Genomic DNA, 19,543 nt, shown 5'->3' with positions numbered 1-19,543 from the left:
GAGGCCAGGCTTGTCCGAAGAGTCAAGGCTAACCCAAGGACAACAAGGAAGGAGCTCCGGGAAGATCTCATGGCAGTGGGGACATTGGTTTCAGTCAATACCATAAGTAACGTACTCCACCGCAATGGTCTCCGTTCCAGACGAGCCCGTAAGGTACCTTTACTTTCAAAGCGTCATGTCAAGGCTCGTCTACAGTTTGCTCATGATCACTTGGAGGACTCTGAGACAGACTGGTTCAAGGTTCTCTGGTCTGATGAGACCAAGATCGAGATCTTTGGTGCCAACCACACACGTGACGTTTGGAGACTGGATGGCACTGCATACGACCCCAAGAATACCATCCCTACAGTCAAGCATGGTGGTGGCAGCATCATGCTGTGGGGCTGTTTCTCAGCCAAGGGGCCTGGCCATCTGGTCCGCATCCATGGGAAGATGGATAGCATGGCCTACCTGGAGATTTTGGCCAAGAATCTCCGCTCCTCCATCAAGGATCTTAAGATGGGTCGTCATTTCATCTTCCAACAAGACAACGACCCAAAGCACACAGCCAAGAAAACCAAGGCCTGGTTCAAGAGGGAAAAAAATCAAGGTGTTGGAGTGGCCTAGTCAGTCTCCTGACCTTAACCCAATTGAAAACTTGTGGAAGGAGCTCAAGATTAAAGTCCACATGAGACACCCAAAGAACCTAGATAACTTGGAGAAGATCTGCATGGAGGAGTGGGCCAAGATAACTCCAGAGACCTGTGCCGGCCTGATCAGGTCTTATAAAAGACGATTATTAGCTGTAATTGCAAACAAGGGTTATTCCACAAAATATTAAACCTAGGGGTTGAATAATAATTGACCCACACTTTTATGTTTAAAATTTATTAAAATTTAACTGAGCAACATAACTTTTTGGTTTGTAAGATTTATGCATCTGTTAATAAATCCTGCTCTTGTGTGAAGTTTGAAGGCTCTAACTTATTTGCATCTTATCAAACCTGCTAAATCTGCAGGGGGTTGAATACTACTTGTAGGCACTGTATATAGTATAGTGCTAGCCACTGAGCTATCATGCTGCTCTATATATAGTATAGTGCTAGCCACCGAGCCATCATGCTGTCCTATATAAAACAGTGCTAAGCAGAGTTGCCATATAAATAGCAGTCCTAACAACTGAATCACCATGCTGTCCGATATAAAGCAGTGCTAACCACCCAGCCATCTTGTTACCATATATAGCAGTGCTATCCACTGAGCCACAGTGCTGCACTATACATAGCACAGTGCTAACGTGCTGCGCCAAACAGCTTGCATAATACCACGCCAGGTGTGCGGGGTTTCTTTCTTCCTTATACCATCTCTTCTTGCTGTTACCGTAAAGAACGATACTTGTTTACATTCAGGGGAAACTGCACGAGAATCCCCCTCACCTGTGCTGTAATCAGGCTGGGAGAACCTCGGGGGCGGGGCAATGCACTCTGACACCGCCCCCCCAATGCACTCCCAGGCTAATCTGCATGTGGCTTTAGAGCCTGATTTTTCAGCGCTGGCAGATCAGATCACTACAAGACTGCCAGGATCATCTTGATTGCTGTGTTAGGAATTATCGAGCCACAACAGGAGTCCGAATGAAAAATTATCCTGCCAGGTCCCTTTAAGCAGGGGTTCTTCTGGCTTCAGTGATCACTGTGTGGCAGGAGGCCTAGTGCTTCACAGCTGAGCCGTGCATCCAGCCTGTACCTGGGAGCAGCAGTCAGTGGATCAGTGCGCACCGGGAAACAGACCTGCAGCCATCACTGACCAATGCACGGTCTATGGAGAGCACATGACCTCATTCACATTACTCACCCTCTGCGCCTTCTCCCACACTTGATTCAGCCTCTGTATCCGGAACTCAGCCGCCTCCTCGTCCGCCCGGTTCTCATTCACGTCCCGGGAGTATTTTCCACCCCCGGCCCGGACACCGAGCAGCTGCAGGGAGCAAAGCAACAGCAGCAAGTAGCGCAGCGGTGCGGACATGTTTACAGGAGAGCACAAGGACACCGCAGCCACCGCCGCTCAGGGTTAGGCCGCAGGATCTAGCTGCTGATTGGTCAACTCCTGACACTGAAGCCATAGTGGCAGTTCATTGGTTGCCCGCAAGCACGTGGACCGCCCATTGTAGAACGTTAACTCGATCACTGCTGCAGTGCTGGGCTGCATTCCTCAGCATCATTACCTGCCGCAGACCGAGCTGCAGCAAGAGAAAGGGGGCAAACACCTGAGATTATGGGGGGATAGAGGGACGAGGGTGCAGGCAACAAGACTGCAGACCCCAAAGCAGCCATAAAAGTGCAAAAAATAAAATGTTCACAACGGGGTTAATTATAAATTAACCCCTTCTTGACTAACCTTTTTTTTATTTTTTAGCTTTGGTTTGTTTTTTTCCTCCCCCTTCCTCCAAGAGCCAGAACATTTTTTTCCATCTACATACCAGTTATCAGGGCTGGTTTTTTTTCGGGATTTTTTTTTTTTACACTTTCCGACCACGTTCAGTATTTGGTCAGTATTTGACATCAGTATTTGTAGCCAAAACCAGTAGAGGAACAATCAGAGGAAAAGTATAATAGAAACACGTCACCACTTCTGTATTTATCACCCACTCCTGGTTTTGGCTTACAAATACTGAGGTAAAATACTGACCAAGTACTGAGGTAAAATACCGACCAAATACTGAGGTAAAATACCGACCAAATACTGAGGTAAAATATCCACCAAATACTGAGGTAAAATACTGACCAAATACTGAGGTAAAATACCGACCAAATACTGAGGTAAAATACCGACCAAATACTGAGGTAAAATATCCACCAAATACTGAGGTAAAATACCGACCAAATACTGAGGTAAAATACCGACCAAATACTGAGGTAAAATACCGACCAAATACTGAGGTAAAGTACCGACCAAATACTGAGGTAAAATACCGACCAAATACTGAGGTAAAATACTGACCAAATACTGAGGTAAAATACCGACCAAATACTGAGGTAAAATACCGACCAAATACTGAGGTAAAATACCGACCAAATACTGTGGTAAAATACCGACCAAATACTGAGGTAAAATACCGACCAAATACTGAGGTAAAATACTGACCAAATACTGTGGTAAAATACCGACCAAATACTGAGGTAAAATACCGACCAAATACTGAGGTAAAATACCGACCAAATACTGAGGTAAAATACTGACCAAATACTGAGGTAAAATACCGATCAAATACTGAGGTAAAATACCGACCAAATACTGAGGTAAAATACTGACCAAATACTGAGGTAAAATACTGACCAAATACTGAGGTAAAATACTGACCAAATACTGAGGTAAAAAAAAAAAATACTGACCGAATACTAACCGTGTGAGCATGGCCTTAAATGACACATTCATTTTACCATATCATGTACTAAGAAAAAAAGGAAACCAATTCAAAGCGGGGTAAAGCTGTAATTCCGCTGTTGCTTTTTGGGGTTTTGTGCTGACGGGCCTCATGATGATGGAACAATCTGATTCTCCAGGTCAGCCCAATTACGGCGATACCAAACTTGTACTTTTTTCTTACATGTTAGTGGCATTTTAGGCCTTTAATGCTCATTTTAAATACATTTATATTTTAATAGATCGGACGTATATGGCTATGACTGCAAAAGGTAGGGTTTTTTTTATTATTTCTTTATTTTTGCATAGGGTTGTATTAAAAATGTTACTTTTTCTGTACATTTTGATTATTTTTTGCTTTGTTTTTTAGTCTCCCTGGGGAAATGTAAACTGTGCTCATTGAATTGCTTGTCCTATACACTATATACTTCTGTTTTGCCCTTTTTAGTGAACTTGACGTCCTCTTAAAGAGCAGCGTCAGTTTGAGTTTCACAGGAGCGCTGTAGCACACAGGATGGCATTTACGGGGCCTTTTCAGTATGGCTCCAGCTAGCATGCCAACCCATCAGTACACTGGGATTTCTTTGGGAGGATAGAGGAGGCAATGGGTGCTGCACATACTGGCAACGAGTCCATTTATATGTCAGTGATTGACAGTGGCATGTATAGTGTTGGACAGCAGCAATCGGAGGTAGCTCTGGTTGCTGCTGTCTCAGACACATGCCAGCTGTATAACACATTTCCGGAGTCCCCACCATACACCTGCACCTGATGTAAGATGTTCGTCGGGAAAAGGTTAATGACTTATCGGCTGCCCCCACCACCACACAAGAGAAGGAAAAGGCAGAAAAGCTCCAGCCGGTGACCTATGAACCCCACATTGTAATCAGCGTCGGACTGGAGCACCTTGGGTCCACCAAAGAAAATCATTCTTGGGGCCCACTATGTAACTACATAGAAATAAATACAAGACCGCCAATTGTGTGGTAAAACACGCTAATATCAGGGCATAACCTAAGGTAGTACACGTCTTAATGACATAGCAGGGGTTGGGGTAGCCCCCTCATAGAATATAATGCAGCCCCCCTAATATAGTATAATGCAGCCCTCCTGTGGCATGGGGAGCAATGAATATTCATTTCTCTTTAGCAGCGGGCACAGGCTTTAGCCGCAGCAGTCGGCTCCGGTCTCCGGTCACCCGCTGCTCCTCCACTGGGCGGGCCCCCCTGACTCACGGAACCCATAGCAGCTGCATAGTGTGCCGCTATTAGTGACACACCACTGGCTGGGGGACCCTGGGGCAGAGGGGGCCATAGGCAGCTGCCGGCCCTGTATGTCAGCAGATGTCAGTGCCTGGGACCACTGGAGAATCCTTCGGTTCCCGGTGGGCCAGTCCGACCCTCATTGTAATACCCAGTGTGATTGTCCTTGGTTCTGCAGCTCAGCCCATTCAAGTGAACGGGGCTCTGTGTGGTTGAGTAGCAGTACTAGCCATGGCCACACTCCTATGGATGTCGCTGTCCCAGGCACTGCAGAGTAAGTCTGTGATCCCCAACTATCAGTGATTGGTCTAAGGATTGGCCATGAATATCACTGCGTATTAAAAACCCCATTAAGATGAATCAAAGACTCTTCCTTAACAACAAGTGAAGGGTAAATGCTTTGCTGACAATAATCGGTGCAGCAAATCGGAAGATATATGCACACTGATCACTGAGCTGTCAGCACTGGGGATGACTCTGAACCCTATACTCAGCTTGGTCTATCAGTCCTGTAGACCTACAAAGAAATCCATAGCAGAAGTCCTAATTGTGACCCCCACAAAAATAAAAAAACAAAAACATTCGGCGAGGTCGCCGAAAAGCCTATCTCATAACTTTGTAGCCTTTGCAGGTATTGAAGCCTCTCAGTAATCTCACCTTTTTTATGGCCTCCTTAAATTATGATGCCAACAAAAGTGCCCTCCCCCAATTCACCCATGGTGATTTCCTACACAATACCCACCACATGCACAGTTTGATAGCCCTAGGTTACCCCCCACCCAACAAAGTATGATACCAACTATGATACCTCCACAGTGACACCAACACAGTCTTCCACTCAGTATGATGACCCCAACACAACCCTCCACATTGTATAATAGCCCATGCACAGTAGAATGTCCCCCAGTAGACCTCCAAACAGTATAACGGCCCCCACATAGCCCTACAAACAGTGTACTAGCCCCCACATAGCCTTCCAAACAATATAATTACCCCCACATAGCTCTCCAAAGAGTATAATGACCCCCTACATAGCCCCCCAAACAGTATAATGGTCTCCATATAACCCTCCAAACTGTACAATGGTTCACACATAGCCCTACAAACAGTATAATGGTCCTCATGTAGTCCTCCAAACAGTATAATGACCCCCACATAGCCCCCCAAACTGTATAGTGGCTCACACATAGCCCTCCAAACTGTATAATGGCTCACATATAGCCCTCCAAACAGTATAATGGTCCCCATATAGTCCACCAAACAGCATAATGGCCCCCACATAGCCCTCCAAACTGTATAATGGCTTACACATAGCCCTACAAACAGTATAATGGTCCCAATATAGTCCTCCAAGCTATAATGGCCCCATATAACCCTCCAAACTGTATAATGATCCCCATATACCCCTCCAAACTGTATAATGGCTCACACATAGCCCTCCAACAGTATACTGGTCCCCATATAGTCCTCCAGTCAGTATAATGGCCCCCACATAGCCCTCCAAACTGTATAATGGCTCACATATAGCCATCCAAACAGTATATTGGTCCCCATATAGTCCTCCAAACAGTATAATGGCCCCCACATAGCCCTCCAAACAGTATAATGCCCCCCACATAGCCCTCCAAACTGTATAATGGCTCACATATAGCCCTCCAAACAGTATATTGGTCCCCATATAGTCCTCCAAACAGTATAATGGCCCCCACATAGCCCTCCAAACTGTATAATGGCTCACATATAGCCCTCCAAACAGTATAATGGCTCCCACATAGCCCTCCAAACAGTATAATGGCCCCCACATAGCCCTCCAAACAGTATAATGGCTCACACATAGCCCTCCAAACAGTATAATGGTCCCCATATAGTCCTCCAAACAGTATAATGGCTCCCACATAGCCCTCCAAACTGTATAATGGCTCCCACATAGCCCTCCAAACTGTATAATGGCCCCCACATAGCCCTCCAAACTGTATAATGGCTCACATATAGCCATCCAAACAGTATATTGGTCCCCATATAGTGCTCCAAACAGTATAATGGCCCCCACATAGCCCTCCAAACAGTATAATGGCCCCCACATAGCCCTCCAAACTGTATAATGGCTCACATATAGCCCTCCAAACTGTATAATGGCCCCCACATAGCCCTCCAAACAGTATAATGGCTCCCACATAGCCCTCCAAACTGTATAATGGCTCACACATAGCCCTCCAAACAGTATAATGGCCCCCACATAGCCCTCCAAACTGTATAATGGCTCACACATAGCCCTCCAAACAGTATAATGGTCCCCATATAGTCCTCCAAACAGTATAATGGCTCCCACATAGCCCTCCAAACTGTATAATGGCTCCCACATAGCCCTCCAAACTGTATAATGGCCCCCACATAGCCCTCCAAACTGTATAATGGCTCACATATAGCCATCCAAACAGTATATTGGTCCCCATATAGTGCTCCAAACAGTATAATGGCCCCCACATAGCCCTCCAAACAGTATAATGGCCCCCACATAGCCCTCCAAACTGTATAATGGCTCACATATAGCCCTCCAAACTGTATAATGGCCCCCACATAGCCCTCCAAACAGTATAATGGCTCCCACATAGCCCTCCAAACTGTATAATGGCTCACACATAGCCCTCCAAACAGTATAATGGTCCCCATATAGTCCTCCAAACAGTATAATGGCTCCCACATAGCCCTCCAAACTGTATAATGGCTCCCACATAGCCCTCCAAACTATAATGGCCCCATATAGCCCTCCAAACAGTATAATGGCCCCCATATAGTCCTCCAAACAGTATAATGATCCCCATATACCCCTCCAAACTGTATAATGGCTCACACATGACCCCCCAAATGGTAAAATGGTCCCATCTTGTAGATTGTGAGCCCTCACAGCAGGGTCCTCTCTCCTTCTGTATCAGTCATGACTTGTATTATTTAAGATTACTGTACTTGTTTTTTATTATGTATAACCCTCCTCACATGTAAAGCGCCATGGAATAAATGGCGCTATAATAATAAATAATAATATAGTCCTCCAAACAGTACAATGGCCCCCACATAACTCAACAAACAGTACAATGGCCCTCACGTAGCCTTGGAAACATCCTGTGAAGTGAGACTTTGGTTACCTTAGGCCTCTTTCACACTTCCGTTTTTGACTATCAGTCAAGATCCGCCGATTTGTAAAAAAAATGGATCTGCCATTTTTCTTTGCGGATCCGTTTTTTTACCCATTGACTTTCATTATTGGCGGATCTTGACGGATTGCCGTCCGTTGCATCCGTTTTTGTGCGGATCCGCCAAAATTTTGCTGTCCGTCAACATGCTCAAAGACTTCCAAACGAAGCTTGCAACATTTTTTTGGCCAGCGGATACTCCACACACTGATTTAACCCGAAATTCTGTCTGGGTGCTGGACAAAAAAAAATTCTCTCTCTCTCTCTTTCTCCTTCCCGGCCAGTGGCTCCTTTAAAATTCTTCATTCTGCGGATCCGTCATAAAATTACAGACGGATCCGCTTTTCCGCCTTTTTGGCGGATTTTGACTGATGCAAATAACTGAAGTGTGAAAGAGGCCTTAGTATACAGCAGTCTAACGAAGGCCATTGGAGTAAATATATACAGTATGCTTAGTAATCATTGGGTCCCATGGCACTTGGACCCCTCTCAAAAAGCAGCGAGAGTAGTGGACCATTGGCAGGGTTGGTACATGTAGATGTAGTCACATCCCACTTCCTAACATACTCACCGTGATTCCTCTGCTTTCGATGATGCTTTTTCAAGGGGGGGGGGTATCGGGAGGGAGTGAAAATCCCAAATTGGACTTTTGCTCACTGTACCCCATGATTTGTATGGGCATCCCTGGTGTATTTTGCTTATAGGCACACAGATAAGAGAACTAACCGATACACCGCACAGTGCACTTTGTCGGACACTTTTGTGCTCAGTTTACCACTCTATTTGAGAGAGAGATGATATTGACACGTGTGCACATTATAGAAGTGCAGGATTTCTGGAAAAGTCAGTAACTTCATTTTGAGAACCAACACTGAGAATCAATTGCAGATCTTTAGGCATTACTGGACTTAGGGGAATCGATTTAGCAACTTTAAAGAGCAAAACCTGAATCACAACTTCAGTGATAACGATCCGCTCATCTGCAGTCTGTCTCTTAAAGGGTTTGTCTCCTCGTAGACTTTTATGGCAAGTCATTTGCCATCACTCTCTGTGTATCCAAAGTGCAGCACATATTACCAGTAAAAACTCTTCCAGACACTAAAGGGGTTCTTCAAACTTGAGGCTCAAGTCTGCAATCACTCGATGTGACTGCAGACTTGTAAATCCTCACAGCATGCAATGTGCGCTCTGTTATGTTTTTCTGATGCCAGCACCAGAAGCAGGCGTGTGACCGCAAATACCGTATGTGATTTGCATACATGCAGTCACATGCCAACTAGACGTGCGTGGTCTCGCTCAGGTCAAATGAATTGAGCGAGGCCAAACACGTCTAGTTGGAATGTGGCTGGAAGTATGCAAATCGTATACTTGCAGTCAAAGGACTGCCTGCTCCCACTACTGGAGAGTGCAACATTAGGCATTTTTCACATGTTTTTTTTAAACAGTTATTCATTCTGTATTACTGGTGGAAGAAACACAGAATTTCACAGTAACACCAATGTGAATTAGATTTCTAAAATTTCGTTTACACAGTGCTTTTTTTTTTTTTTAAATTGTTAAATTTAATTTTGTAAAACCCATGTTCACTAACATTGCACAGAAGAGCCGACAGTAAAAGCTGCCAATGTGAATGCCATACTGTTGTGTTTTTACGGTCCTGATCCATAAGCCCGGTTCTGGGTGATGGGGGTTTTCAGGTGACTGGTGATATCTAGGCTCCTGTTCTATCTGCTGCATTCCAAATTTAATTCCAAAAGAAGGTTGGCTTGGGTATTAAAGAGCACCTTTCACCAAATTTTTCATGTAGAGCTGATCACACAACTGCAGAGTGGACTAAAACTTTTTTGCTATTTTTTTCAACTTCGCCTCTTGACCTGACTAGCCCTGCAGGTGAAGGGGGCAAGCTCAGTTTAAAGGGGACCTTTCATTGCATTTTCACGTTACACTGGACACACGATGTGACAGTGGTTGCAGAGCGGAATAAAACTTTTTTTTTCTTGTTTTTAATTTCGCCTCACGCTTGCGGAGATATTAGCAATCAAAGTCTTGGCACCTAAAGAGTTACCTTTTGCCCAAGTGGGCGTGGTCAGATAGTGACTCGCCCCCCAGTGGACTTAGCAAAAGTTAACTCATTAGGTGTCAAATACTTTGATCACTAATATCTCCACAATGAAGAGGCGAAATTTAAAACAAACAAAAATGTTTTGTTCCGCTCTGCAGGCACTATTACATCCTGGGTCCAGTTCAACATGAAAAATTTGGTGAACGGCCCCCTTTAAACTGTGCCAGCCCTTTTCATGCACAGCACTAATCAGTTGACAACACAAGTGTGTCAAAGTCAAGCCAGGAGGGGAGCTAAAAGGACCCAAGACTGGCTGCAGGACGCCAGTAGTTTCCCTACTTAGTATTAAAATTTAAAATGAGAACTTTATAAGTGAAGCTCTACTCATAAAACTCTGATATGTATTTTCAAAGCAAGTACACCAGTCCCATCAGATCTAACATACCTATGTTATAACATATGCAGCTTGTATTGGAGAGGCTGACGTATGATCCGTTTTAATCATTTTCAACCTTTTCACTATAAAAGGTGGCCAAGGTTTTGGAATTATGAATTTTTCTTTTTTTTATCATTGCCATGAACAGCCTACCAGTCTGCCTGACCTTTCCAACCCGTGCAAAAAAAAGATTTTGATACACAGTTATTCAGACAAATAGTAGATTTCAGCATTATTGGCAAAGTGTTGCACATTTATCTCATTTTTTCCCACAAAAGCAATAACTTTCTGTCTTTATCTTCATTATTACACTTTGAAAGCTTGAAGATGTTTTCCACACAAAATCAATTGAACGCTGAGATATTATTCTAGATACGGAAAAAAAAAATATAGATATTTTTTTTTCTCTCTTTAGACGAAGTCAGGGAAGATAATGCTGCCAACGAAATACACACACTTTTATAAGAAATTCTCCATTATTTTTCTATTTCAAACAGTTAGCCCCTTCCAGCTGAAGACATTTATTTCCTTTCTTTTTTATATATTTTTTTTCCATTGTCACATTTGTATCAGGGCTTGTTCTTTATAGGATGAATGCCATGATTTTATTTACCATATAATATGCTAATAATAGGAAAAAAAAATAATTTGTGGAGGATTGTGTGTGTGGGGGGGTCATCATACTGTGGGTAGGGAGGTTGGGCCCATTATACTATATGGAGCGCATTCATACTGTATAGAGTGCTGTGGGGGCCTCATACTGTGTGGCAGCTTCTAGTCTTCCATGGAGACTATTGTAGCATGCCAAAAGTAAAAAAAAATGTTTTTAAAAATATAAAAGTTCAAATTCCCCCTTTTGCCCCATTCAAAATAAACCTGATCGCTAAACAGAGTAGCAAGAAAAAAAGTAAAAACGCCAAAATTACTTTTTTTTGGTTGCCGCAATATTGCATTAAAATGCAATAACGGGTGATCAAAAGATCGCATCTGCACCATTATAGTATCATTAAAAACGTCAGCTCAATGCGCAAAAAATAAGCCCTCACCCAATCGAGATCATGAAAAATGGAGACACTACTGGTTTCGGAAAATGGCACAATTTTTTTTTTTTAACAAAGTTTGGATTTTTTTTCACAACTTACATAAAAATCAACCTAGACATGTTTGGTGTCTGTGAACTCGTAATGACCCGGAGAATCATAATGGCAGCTTTTTTAGCTTTTAGTGAGCATAGTAAAAGATCAAAACAAAAAACAACTGTGGGATTGCACTTTTTTTTGCAATTTCACCGCACTTGGATTTTTTCCCCATTTCGCAGTATACAATATGTTAAAACTAATGGTGTCGTTCAAAAGTACAACTTGTCCCTCAAAAACAAGCCCTCACATGGCCATATTGACGGAAAAATAAAAAAGTTATGGCTCTGGAAAGAAGGGGAGCAAAAAACAAAATGCAAAAACGAAAATACCTCCGATCATGAAGGGGTTAAAGCTGATCTCTTGAACCTGATGAGTCATGTATGCTTATTTTGTAGATCCATATCAGAATGGATGTGTAATCATTTTTGAAAGTTTTAACTTACCTAGCCTGATTGACAGCTTGTCAGTGTCCCTCCTCCCTGTTGCTGAAACCTCACCCACCAGCCTGATTAACACCTTGTCAGTGTCCCTCCTCCCTGTTACTGAAACCCCACTCACTAGCCTGATAGACAGCTTGTCAGTGTCCCTCCTCTCTGTTACTGAAACCCTACCCACCAGCCTGATTGACATCTTGTTAGTGTCCCTCCTTTCTGCTGCCGAAACCCCACCCACCTAGCCTGATTGACAGTTCTTCAGTGTACCTCCACCCTGCTTTTATTGAATCGCTGTCCACCAAGTCTAATTAACACCTCTTCAGTTTCCTTCCACCCTGATGCTGCTCAATATACATCCACTTAGTTTGATTGGTGTCATGGTCACGCGCGGCTGGACACAGCACCCCCAGCAGGGCGGATTTAGATGACACGCGTGACCCTGGATACACTGCCTCCAGCTGGGTGAATTTAAATAATAACACGTGCAGCTGGATACGCCGCCTCCAACAGGAGAATGTAGGTAATACACGTAACACGTAAATCTGGAAACCCCGCCTCCAGTAACGCGAATTTAAACAATAAGGGAAAACCTGGGTAACAATAGCAATGGAGGCCCTGCGATAGGGAAACGGGGAAGTGGAGACCTCCTGCACTCCCCTGAGTCAGTGTCTTTACACTCCTTGCGTTCCCTAGGCCGGTTCCGCACCGGGCGCCGCTCAGGATACCTTTAAACCCTAGCTCGCCCTCCACCTAAAACCTCACTAGTGAAGTGGACGGTGCGAAAACTAAACCCACCACTGCACTAAACACACATAAGGAAAAGAGACAAAACAGGGGAACACCACTTAGCTTTGCTCTGTTGCATACGCTCCCAGCAATAGAGCCCACCACCTGCGTGCATATTTTCTTTTCCTCCGACCGGGTCCAACACCATAGTGCAGCCTTGGAGCAAACAGAGTCCACCACCTATGTGCAGCTGTCCAGAAAACAGAGTCCAGAATAAGAGTCCAGCTTTCCGCAAAAGAGTCCAGCATGTTGAGTCCAGCTTTCCAGCAACCGAATCTAGCATCATGAGTGCAGCTCTACACCATAGCTGCCACTCCACCAAGCCATGCAAGAACTCCTTGCTGACTCCATAGCTGCAACTCCACCAAGCCATGCCAGCCCTCCTTGCAGACACAATAGCTGCCACGCCAGGACTCTCATTGAGCTGCCCGGGTGTTGTGAGTTCATTTTCCCCTTCACCGTCGATGTCTGATGAACTCCCTCTTCTGGTGAAGGAAGGTAGTGAGGCTGATTACCAAACACCTGATCTGGTAGATGATGACTGGGTAACAGGAACTTTTGACTGGATATAAGGCAGCCAACGCCCTTCTGAGTCGCTGGTGATTCTCTGCTGGATTCTTGGAGACCAGTCTGATTCCTGCTTCCCAAAGATAAGTTTTTGCTCTGCTATTGAACTTATTAGTTTTGTTTTGTTTACCTTGTTTTTTGGAGTTCAGCCATCCCCGGTCGGGAGTGTGCTGAGTTCCATTTTTGTCTCTGATCAGTTTGTCTCTTTGCTCTGTCTTCAGAATTTACCTGAGTGCTGATATAGTCATTTTGAAGTCCTAGCGACTTCAGGGCCTGTTTTTCCTATCAGACAGTTGGGACATTTTTTGGTAGGGTTTTTTACGGATTGCAGATAGCAGCTTTTCTATCCTGTCCTTTTTAGTTAGCTTGGGCCCCATCATTTGCTCAACCTATCTTTCTATCTGTGTTAGTGTTTTCATCTTGCTTCACTGTCATTATATATTGGGGGCTGCCTATTGCTTTGGGGTCTGCTCTGGGGCAGTTTAGATTTCCCCTTTCTTTCTTTAGGCCTATTTAGTTCTCCGGCTGTGATCGAGGGGTCTAGGGCATCGTAGGAACCCCCCCACGGCTACTGTTAGTTGTTGTGGATAGGATCAGGGGTCTGCAATCCGATAGCTACCAACCTCTCCGGTTTTCTGGACTTAGCTTGTATTTTTGTTTTTTCCTCCTTCGGTGACTCATTCATAACAGAATCACCAGCCATACCGCAGATCCTAGGGTACTCAAAAGTAGGGAGGAATTGTAAAAAAAAAAAAAGTTTGTCAGAATATTTTTATATTTTTTTGTGTATATTTTTTCCTCTATGTCTCTGAGGCCGTAGGGGGAATTTTTTTTTCTTTCTCAATGGAGATGAAGCAATTGTCTGATCGTGTGGAGCAGCTCACTGCTGAAGTGCAGGGAATTTCCGCCTATCTTGCTCATTCACATGCTGCTGAACCAAAGATCCCTACTCCTGATGTGTTTTTTGGGGATCGGTCTAAATTTTTGAATTTTAAGAATAATTGTAAATTATTTTTTGCCTTGAAGCCTAACTCGTCAGGGAGCTCCGTGCAGCAGGTTGAAATTGTCATCTCTTTGCTGCGTGGCGATCCCCAGGATTGGGCGTTTTCTTTGAAACCTGATGATCCTATTCTTACTAATGTGAATGCATTTTTTCAAGCCTTGGGGTTGTTGTATGATGAACCTAATGCTATTGATCAGGCTGAAAAGGCCCTGTTGGCATTGAGCCAGGGTCGGGATTCTGCAGAGTTGTACTATCAAAAATTCCAAAAGTGGGCGGTCCTTACTACCTGGAATGATGGGGCCTTGGCTGCTCTCTTTCGGAAGGGTTTGTCAGAAACCGTAAAAGATACTATGGTGGGATTTCCTCTTCCCTCTGGTCTTGACGATTCTATGTCATTAGCCATTCAGGTTTATCGGTGTTTGCGTGAACGCAAAACCACACGGGAGGTGTTGCCACCTGATGAACAAATGTCTGAACCTATGCAATGTGATAGAGTTTTGTCTAGGGTGCAACGTCAGGAGTTCAGAAGGCGTAATAAGCTGTGTTTCTTCTGTGGTGATGCCTCGCATATTATTTCTGTCTGCCCTAAACGAGAGAAGCGTTTTGCACACACATTTGCTGTGGGTGGTGTTCAACCTAAGTTTCTTCTGGCAATTACTCTGATCTGCTCCCTGTCCACATTTTCCGCTAAGGCTTTTGTGGATTCGGGAGCAGCTCTGAACCTGATGGACTTGGATTTTGCTAAACGTTGTGGATTTCCTATGACACCTCTGCGGACGCCTATCCCTTTGAGGGGTATTGATGCTACTCCTTTGGCGAAGAATAAACCTCAGTTTTGGACCCAGGTGGTAATGCGGGTCTCCCCAGACCATCAAGAGAATTGCAGATTTTTGGTGTTGCATAATTTGCATTACCATTGTTCTGGGGTTTCCCTGGTTGCAAATCCATAATCCAGTTTTGGATTGGAAATCTGTGTCTGTGGTGAGTTGGAGTTGTCGGTGTGCCCTTAGTGATGTTCCTATTTCTCCACCTCTCCCCAGTCGCATGATGTTCCTGACTATTTGGCTGATTTTTATGATGTATTTAGTGAGAATGAGTCTGCGTCTTTGCCTCCTCATAGGAGTTATGACTGTGCAATTGAGCTGAGCCCTGGGTGTAAATTTCCCAAGGGTCGACTTTTCAATTTATTTGTACCCGAGCACGAGGCTATGCGATCCTATATTAAGGAGTCGTTGGAGAAGGGTCATATTAGACCATCCTCTTCACCCTTAGGTGCTGGGTTTTTTTTCGTGGCTAAGAAAGATGGGTCATTAAGGCCTTGTATTGACTATTGTTCCCTCAACAAAATTACTGTTAAATATCAGTATCCGTTACCTCTGATGTCTGATTTATTCTCCAGAGTTAAGAGTGCCTGCTGGTTTACTAAGCTTGACCTCAGGGGGCGTACAGTCTTATTCGCATTAAGCATGGGGATGAATGGAAGACGGCATTTAATACTCCGGAGGGACATTTTGAGTACCTGGTGATGCCTTTTGGGCTCACTAATGCCCCTTCTGTCTTCCAGTGCTTCATGAATGATATTTTCCGGACTTGGTAGATAAATTTTTGATCATCTATCTGGATGATATTTTGATCTTTTCCAAGGATTGGGACTCTCATGTGGAACATGTTCGGACTGTGTTCCGGATTTTGAGGGAGAATTCCCTGTATGTCAAGGGATCGAAATGCCTTTTTGGTGTACAGAGGATTTCATTTTTGGGATTTATTTTGTCTCCGTCGACTATTGAAATGGACACGGCCAAGGTACAGGCCATTTATGATTGGGTTCAGCCCACTTCTTTGAAGGCCCTCCAGAAGTTTTTGGGTTTTGCTAATTTTTATTGTAAATTTATAGTTAATGTTTCTGGTATTGCCAAACCATTGACTGATTTGACTAAGAAGGGTGCTGATGTGCTGAATTGGTCTTAGGAGGCTGTTTCTTCCTTTCAGGAGCTGAAGCGAAGGTTCACTTCTGCTCCGGTTTTGCGGCAACCTGATGTCTCACTCCCGTTTCAGGTAGAGGTGGACGCTTCTGAGATTGGTGCAGGAGCTGTTTTGTCCCAAAAAGATCCTGTAACATCTAAAATGAATCCCTGTGCTTTCTTTTCCCGAAAGTTCTCCCCATTCGAACGTAACTATGATGTGGGGAATCGGGAACTGTTAGCCATGAAATGGGCATTTGAGGAGTGGAGACATTGGTTGGAGGGAGCTAGACATCAATTTGTGGTCCTCACCGATCACAAGAATCTGATTTATCTGGAGTCAGCCAAACGCCTGAATCCTAGACAGGCTAGATGGGCCTTGTTTTTCATGCGTTTTAATTTTGTGGTCTCTTTTCTTCCGGGCACTAAGAATGTTAAGGCAGACGCCCTTTCTAGGAGTTTCTTTGCTGATTCTCTTAATGTGACCGAGCCTACTACTATCCTAGGTGAGGGGGTAGTTCTTTCTGCCATCTCGCCCGATTTGAGACGTGCTCTGGAAGAGTTTCAGGAGGACAAACCTGAGCGTTGTCCCATTGGAAAATTGTATGTTCCTGACCAGTGGAGGAAGAGAGTGATGTCTGAAGTTCATTGCTCTGCATTGGCTGGTCATCCAGGTATTTTTGGTACTAGAGATTTGGTGAGTCGGTCTTTTTGGTGGCCCGCCTTGTCTCGTGATGTCAGGAATTTTGTGTAGTCCTGTGGGACTTGCTCTCGGTCTAAACCTTGTTCTCGCTCTAGTGGGTTGTTGATGCCTTTGCCGGTGCCCAGGAGGCCATGGACCCATATTTCAATGGATTTTATCTCTGATATGCCTGTCTCTCAGAGAATGACCGTTATTTGTGATAGATTCTCTAAGATGGTCCATCTTGTACCACTCCCTAAGTTGCCATCTTCCTCAGAGTTGGTGCCCTTGTTTTTGCAACAGGTGGTTCGCTTGCACGGGATTCCTGAGAACATTGTATCTGACAGAGGAGTTCAGTTTGTGTCTAGATTTTGGATGACTTTCTGTTCCAAGCTGGGAATTCAGTTGTCCTTTTCCTCTGCGTTTCACCCTCAGACCAATGGGCAGACAGAGAGAACAAACCAGACTTTGGAGTTGTCGTATTTGAGATGTTTTATTTCTGCTGATCAGGATGATTGGCTTTCATTTTTGCCCTTGGCCGAATTTGCTTTAAATAATAGAGCTAGTTCTGCCACTTTGATGTCACCTTTTTTTTGTAACTTTGGGTTTCATCCTCGATTCTCTTCAGGGCAGGTGGAACCTTCTGCCTGCCCAGGTGTTGACACTGTGGTGGAGAGAATGCACCAGATCTGGGACCAAGTGGTGGATAAGTTGTCTCTCTCCCAGGAAAAGGCCCAGCGGTTTTCCAACCGGCATAGGACCTTTGGTCCCCAGTTTAAGGTGGGTGATATGGTTTGGTTGTCATCAAAGAATATCGCTATGAAGGTGGCTTCTCCAAAGTTTAAACCTAGATTTATTGGACCTTACAAGATTTTGGAGATTCTTAATCCAGTCTCTTTTCGATTGGCTCTTCCTGTTACATTTAAGATCCATAACGTGTTTTATAAGTCTCTGTTAAAGAGGTTTGTTGAGCCAGTAGTTCCTGTGGTGGCACCTCCTGACCCGGTATTGGTTGAAGGTAATGTGGAATATGAGGTTGAGAAGATACTGGATTCTCGCCTGGCTAGACAGAGACTCCAGTATTTGGTTAAATGGAAGGGTTATGGCCAGGAGGATAATTCTTGGGTCCCTGCATCCGATATTCATGCCGAAAGATTGGTTTGTGCCTTTCATCGGGCCCATCCTGATCGCCCTGGTGACGTGGATGAGGGTTCGGTGACCCCTCCTCAAGGTGGAGGTACTGTTGTGAGTTCATTTTCCCCTTCACCGTCGATGTCTGATGAACTCCCTCTTCTGGTGAAGGAAGGTAGTGAGGCTGATTACCAAACACCTGATCTGGTAGATGATGACTGGGTAACAGGAACTTCTGACTGGATATAAGGCAGCCAACGCCCTTCTGAGTCGCTGGTGATTCTCTGCTGGATTCTTGGAGACCAGTCTGATTCCTGCTTCCCAAAGATAATTTTTTGCTCTGCTTTAGAACTTATTAGTTTTGTTTTGTTTACCTTCTTTTTTGGAGTTCAGCCATCCCCGGTCGGGAGTGTGCTGAGTTCCATTTTTGTCTCTGATCAGTTTGTCTCTTTGCTCTGTCTTCAGAATTTACCTGAGTGCTGATATAGTCATTTTGAAGTCCTAGCGACTTCAGGGCCTGTTTTTCCTATCAGACGGTTGGGACATTTTTTGGTAGGGTTTTTTACGGATTGCAGACAGCAGCTTTTCTATCCTGTCCTTTTTAGTTAGCTTGGGCCCCATCGTTTGCTCAACCTATCTTTCTATCTGTGTTAGTGTTTTCATCTTGCTTCACCGTCATTATATGTTGGGGGCTGCCTATTGCTTTGGGGTCTGCTCTGGGGCAGTTTAGATTTCCCCTTTCTTTCTTTAGGCCTATTTAGTTCTCTGGCTGTGATCGAGGGGTCTAGGGCATTGTAGGAACCCCCCACGGCTACTGTTAGTTGTTGTGGATAGGATCAGTGGTCTGCAATCCGATAGCTACCAACCTCTCCGGTTTTCTGGACTTAGCTTGCATTTTTGTTTTTTCCTCCTTCGGTGACTCATTCATAACACCCGGGACTCTCTTTCAGCTCCACCCTTCACCCAGGCTTGCATGTAACTGATGACTATCACCAACAGTGATTGACACACCTGACACTCTTTTATAGAGCTATCACACCTGTTACATAATCATGTGCACAAACTAAGGTAACCAGAGTGCAATGACTCTAATGGCCACCGGGGGGAAAACTACAACTGAAATCACCACAGTGCAATGACCCTAATGGCCACCGGGGGCAAAACCACCTTTGGCACACAGCTAAAGGAAAAAAAAAGGTTACTTTGTGCATTTAATCTTACAGATCCAATCTGAATCATGACAATTGGCAGCTTATCAGTGTCCTTCCGCCGTGCTGCTGCTAAATCTCCGAAAACCTAGTCTGGTTGACAGATTCTTCCCTGCTGCTGTTTTATCGCTGTCCACTGTCCACGCTGTCCACAGCCTGATCGACAGCTATCCAGCATCCCTCCTCCCTGAAGCTGCTGAGTCTCCACCCACCTAGCCTGTTTATGAGCTCCTCAAAGTCCTTCCTCCTTGCTGCTGTAGAATTGCTGTTCACTTAGTG

The 19,543-nt window shown here is 44.5% G+C and overlaps 1 protein-coding gene across 2 annotated transcripts in view; it reads right to left on the bottom strand.

Annotated features, from left to right (window-relative positions):
* The window catches only part of LRPAP1 (LDL receptor related protein associated protein 1), a 70,262-nt gene that overhangs the window by 43,234 nt on the left and 7,485 nt on the right, over positions 1 to 19,543 (bottom strand). Inside the window, exon 1 of one of the 2 annotated variants that reach the window (XM_073574562.1) lies at positions 1,834 to 2,064. The exons of the other annotated variant lie outside the window; for it this stretch is intronic. Coding sequence (XP_073430663.1) covers positions 1,834 to 2,004 — 171 coding nt within the window. The 5' untranslated portion in view covers positions 2,005 to 2,064. Of the gene's footprint in view, positions 1 to 1,833; positions 2,065 to 19,543 lie in introns of those variants that run through there. 2 annotated transcript variants of the gene reach the window in all.

This window comes from Dendrobates tinctorius, unplaced genomic scaffold (assembly GCF_039654945.1).
Source record: "Dendrobates tinctorius isolate UK_male_01 unplaced genomic scaffold, ASM3965494v1 ptg000039l, whole genome shotgun sequence".
Classification (NCBI taxonomy): Eukaryota; Metazoa; Chordata; class Amphibia; order Anura; family Dendrobatidae; genus Dendrobates; species Dendrobates tinctorius.
Note: the sequence above shows the minus strand (reverse complement) of the source record. Positions and strands in the feature narration are given on the sequence as shown.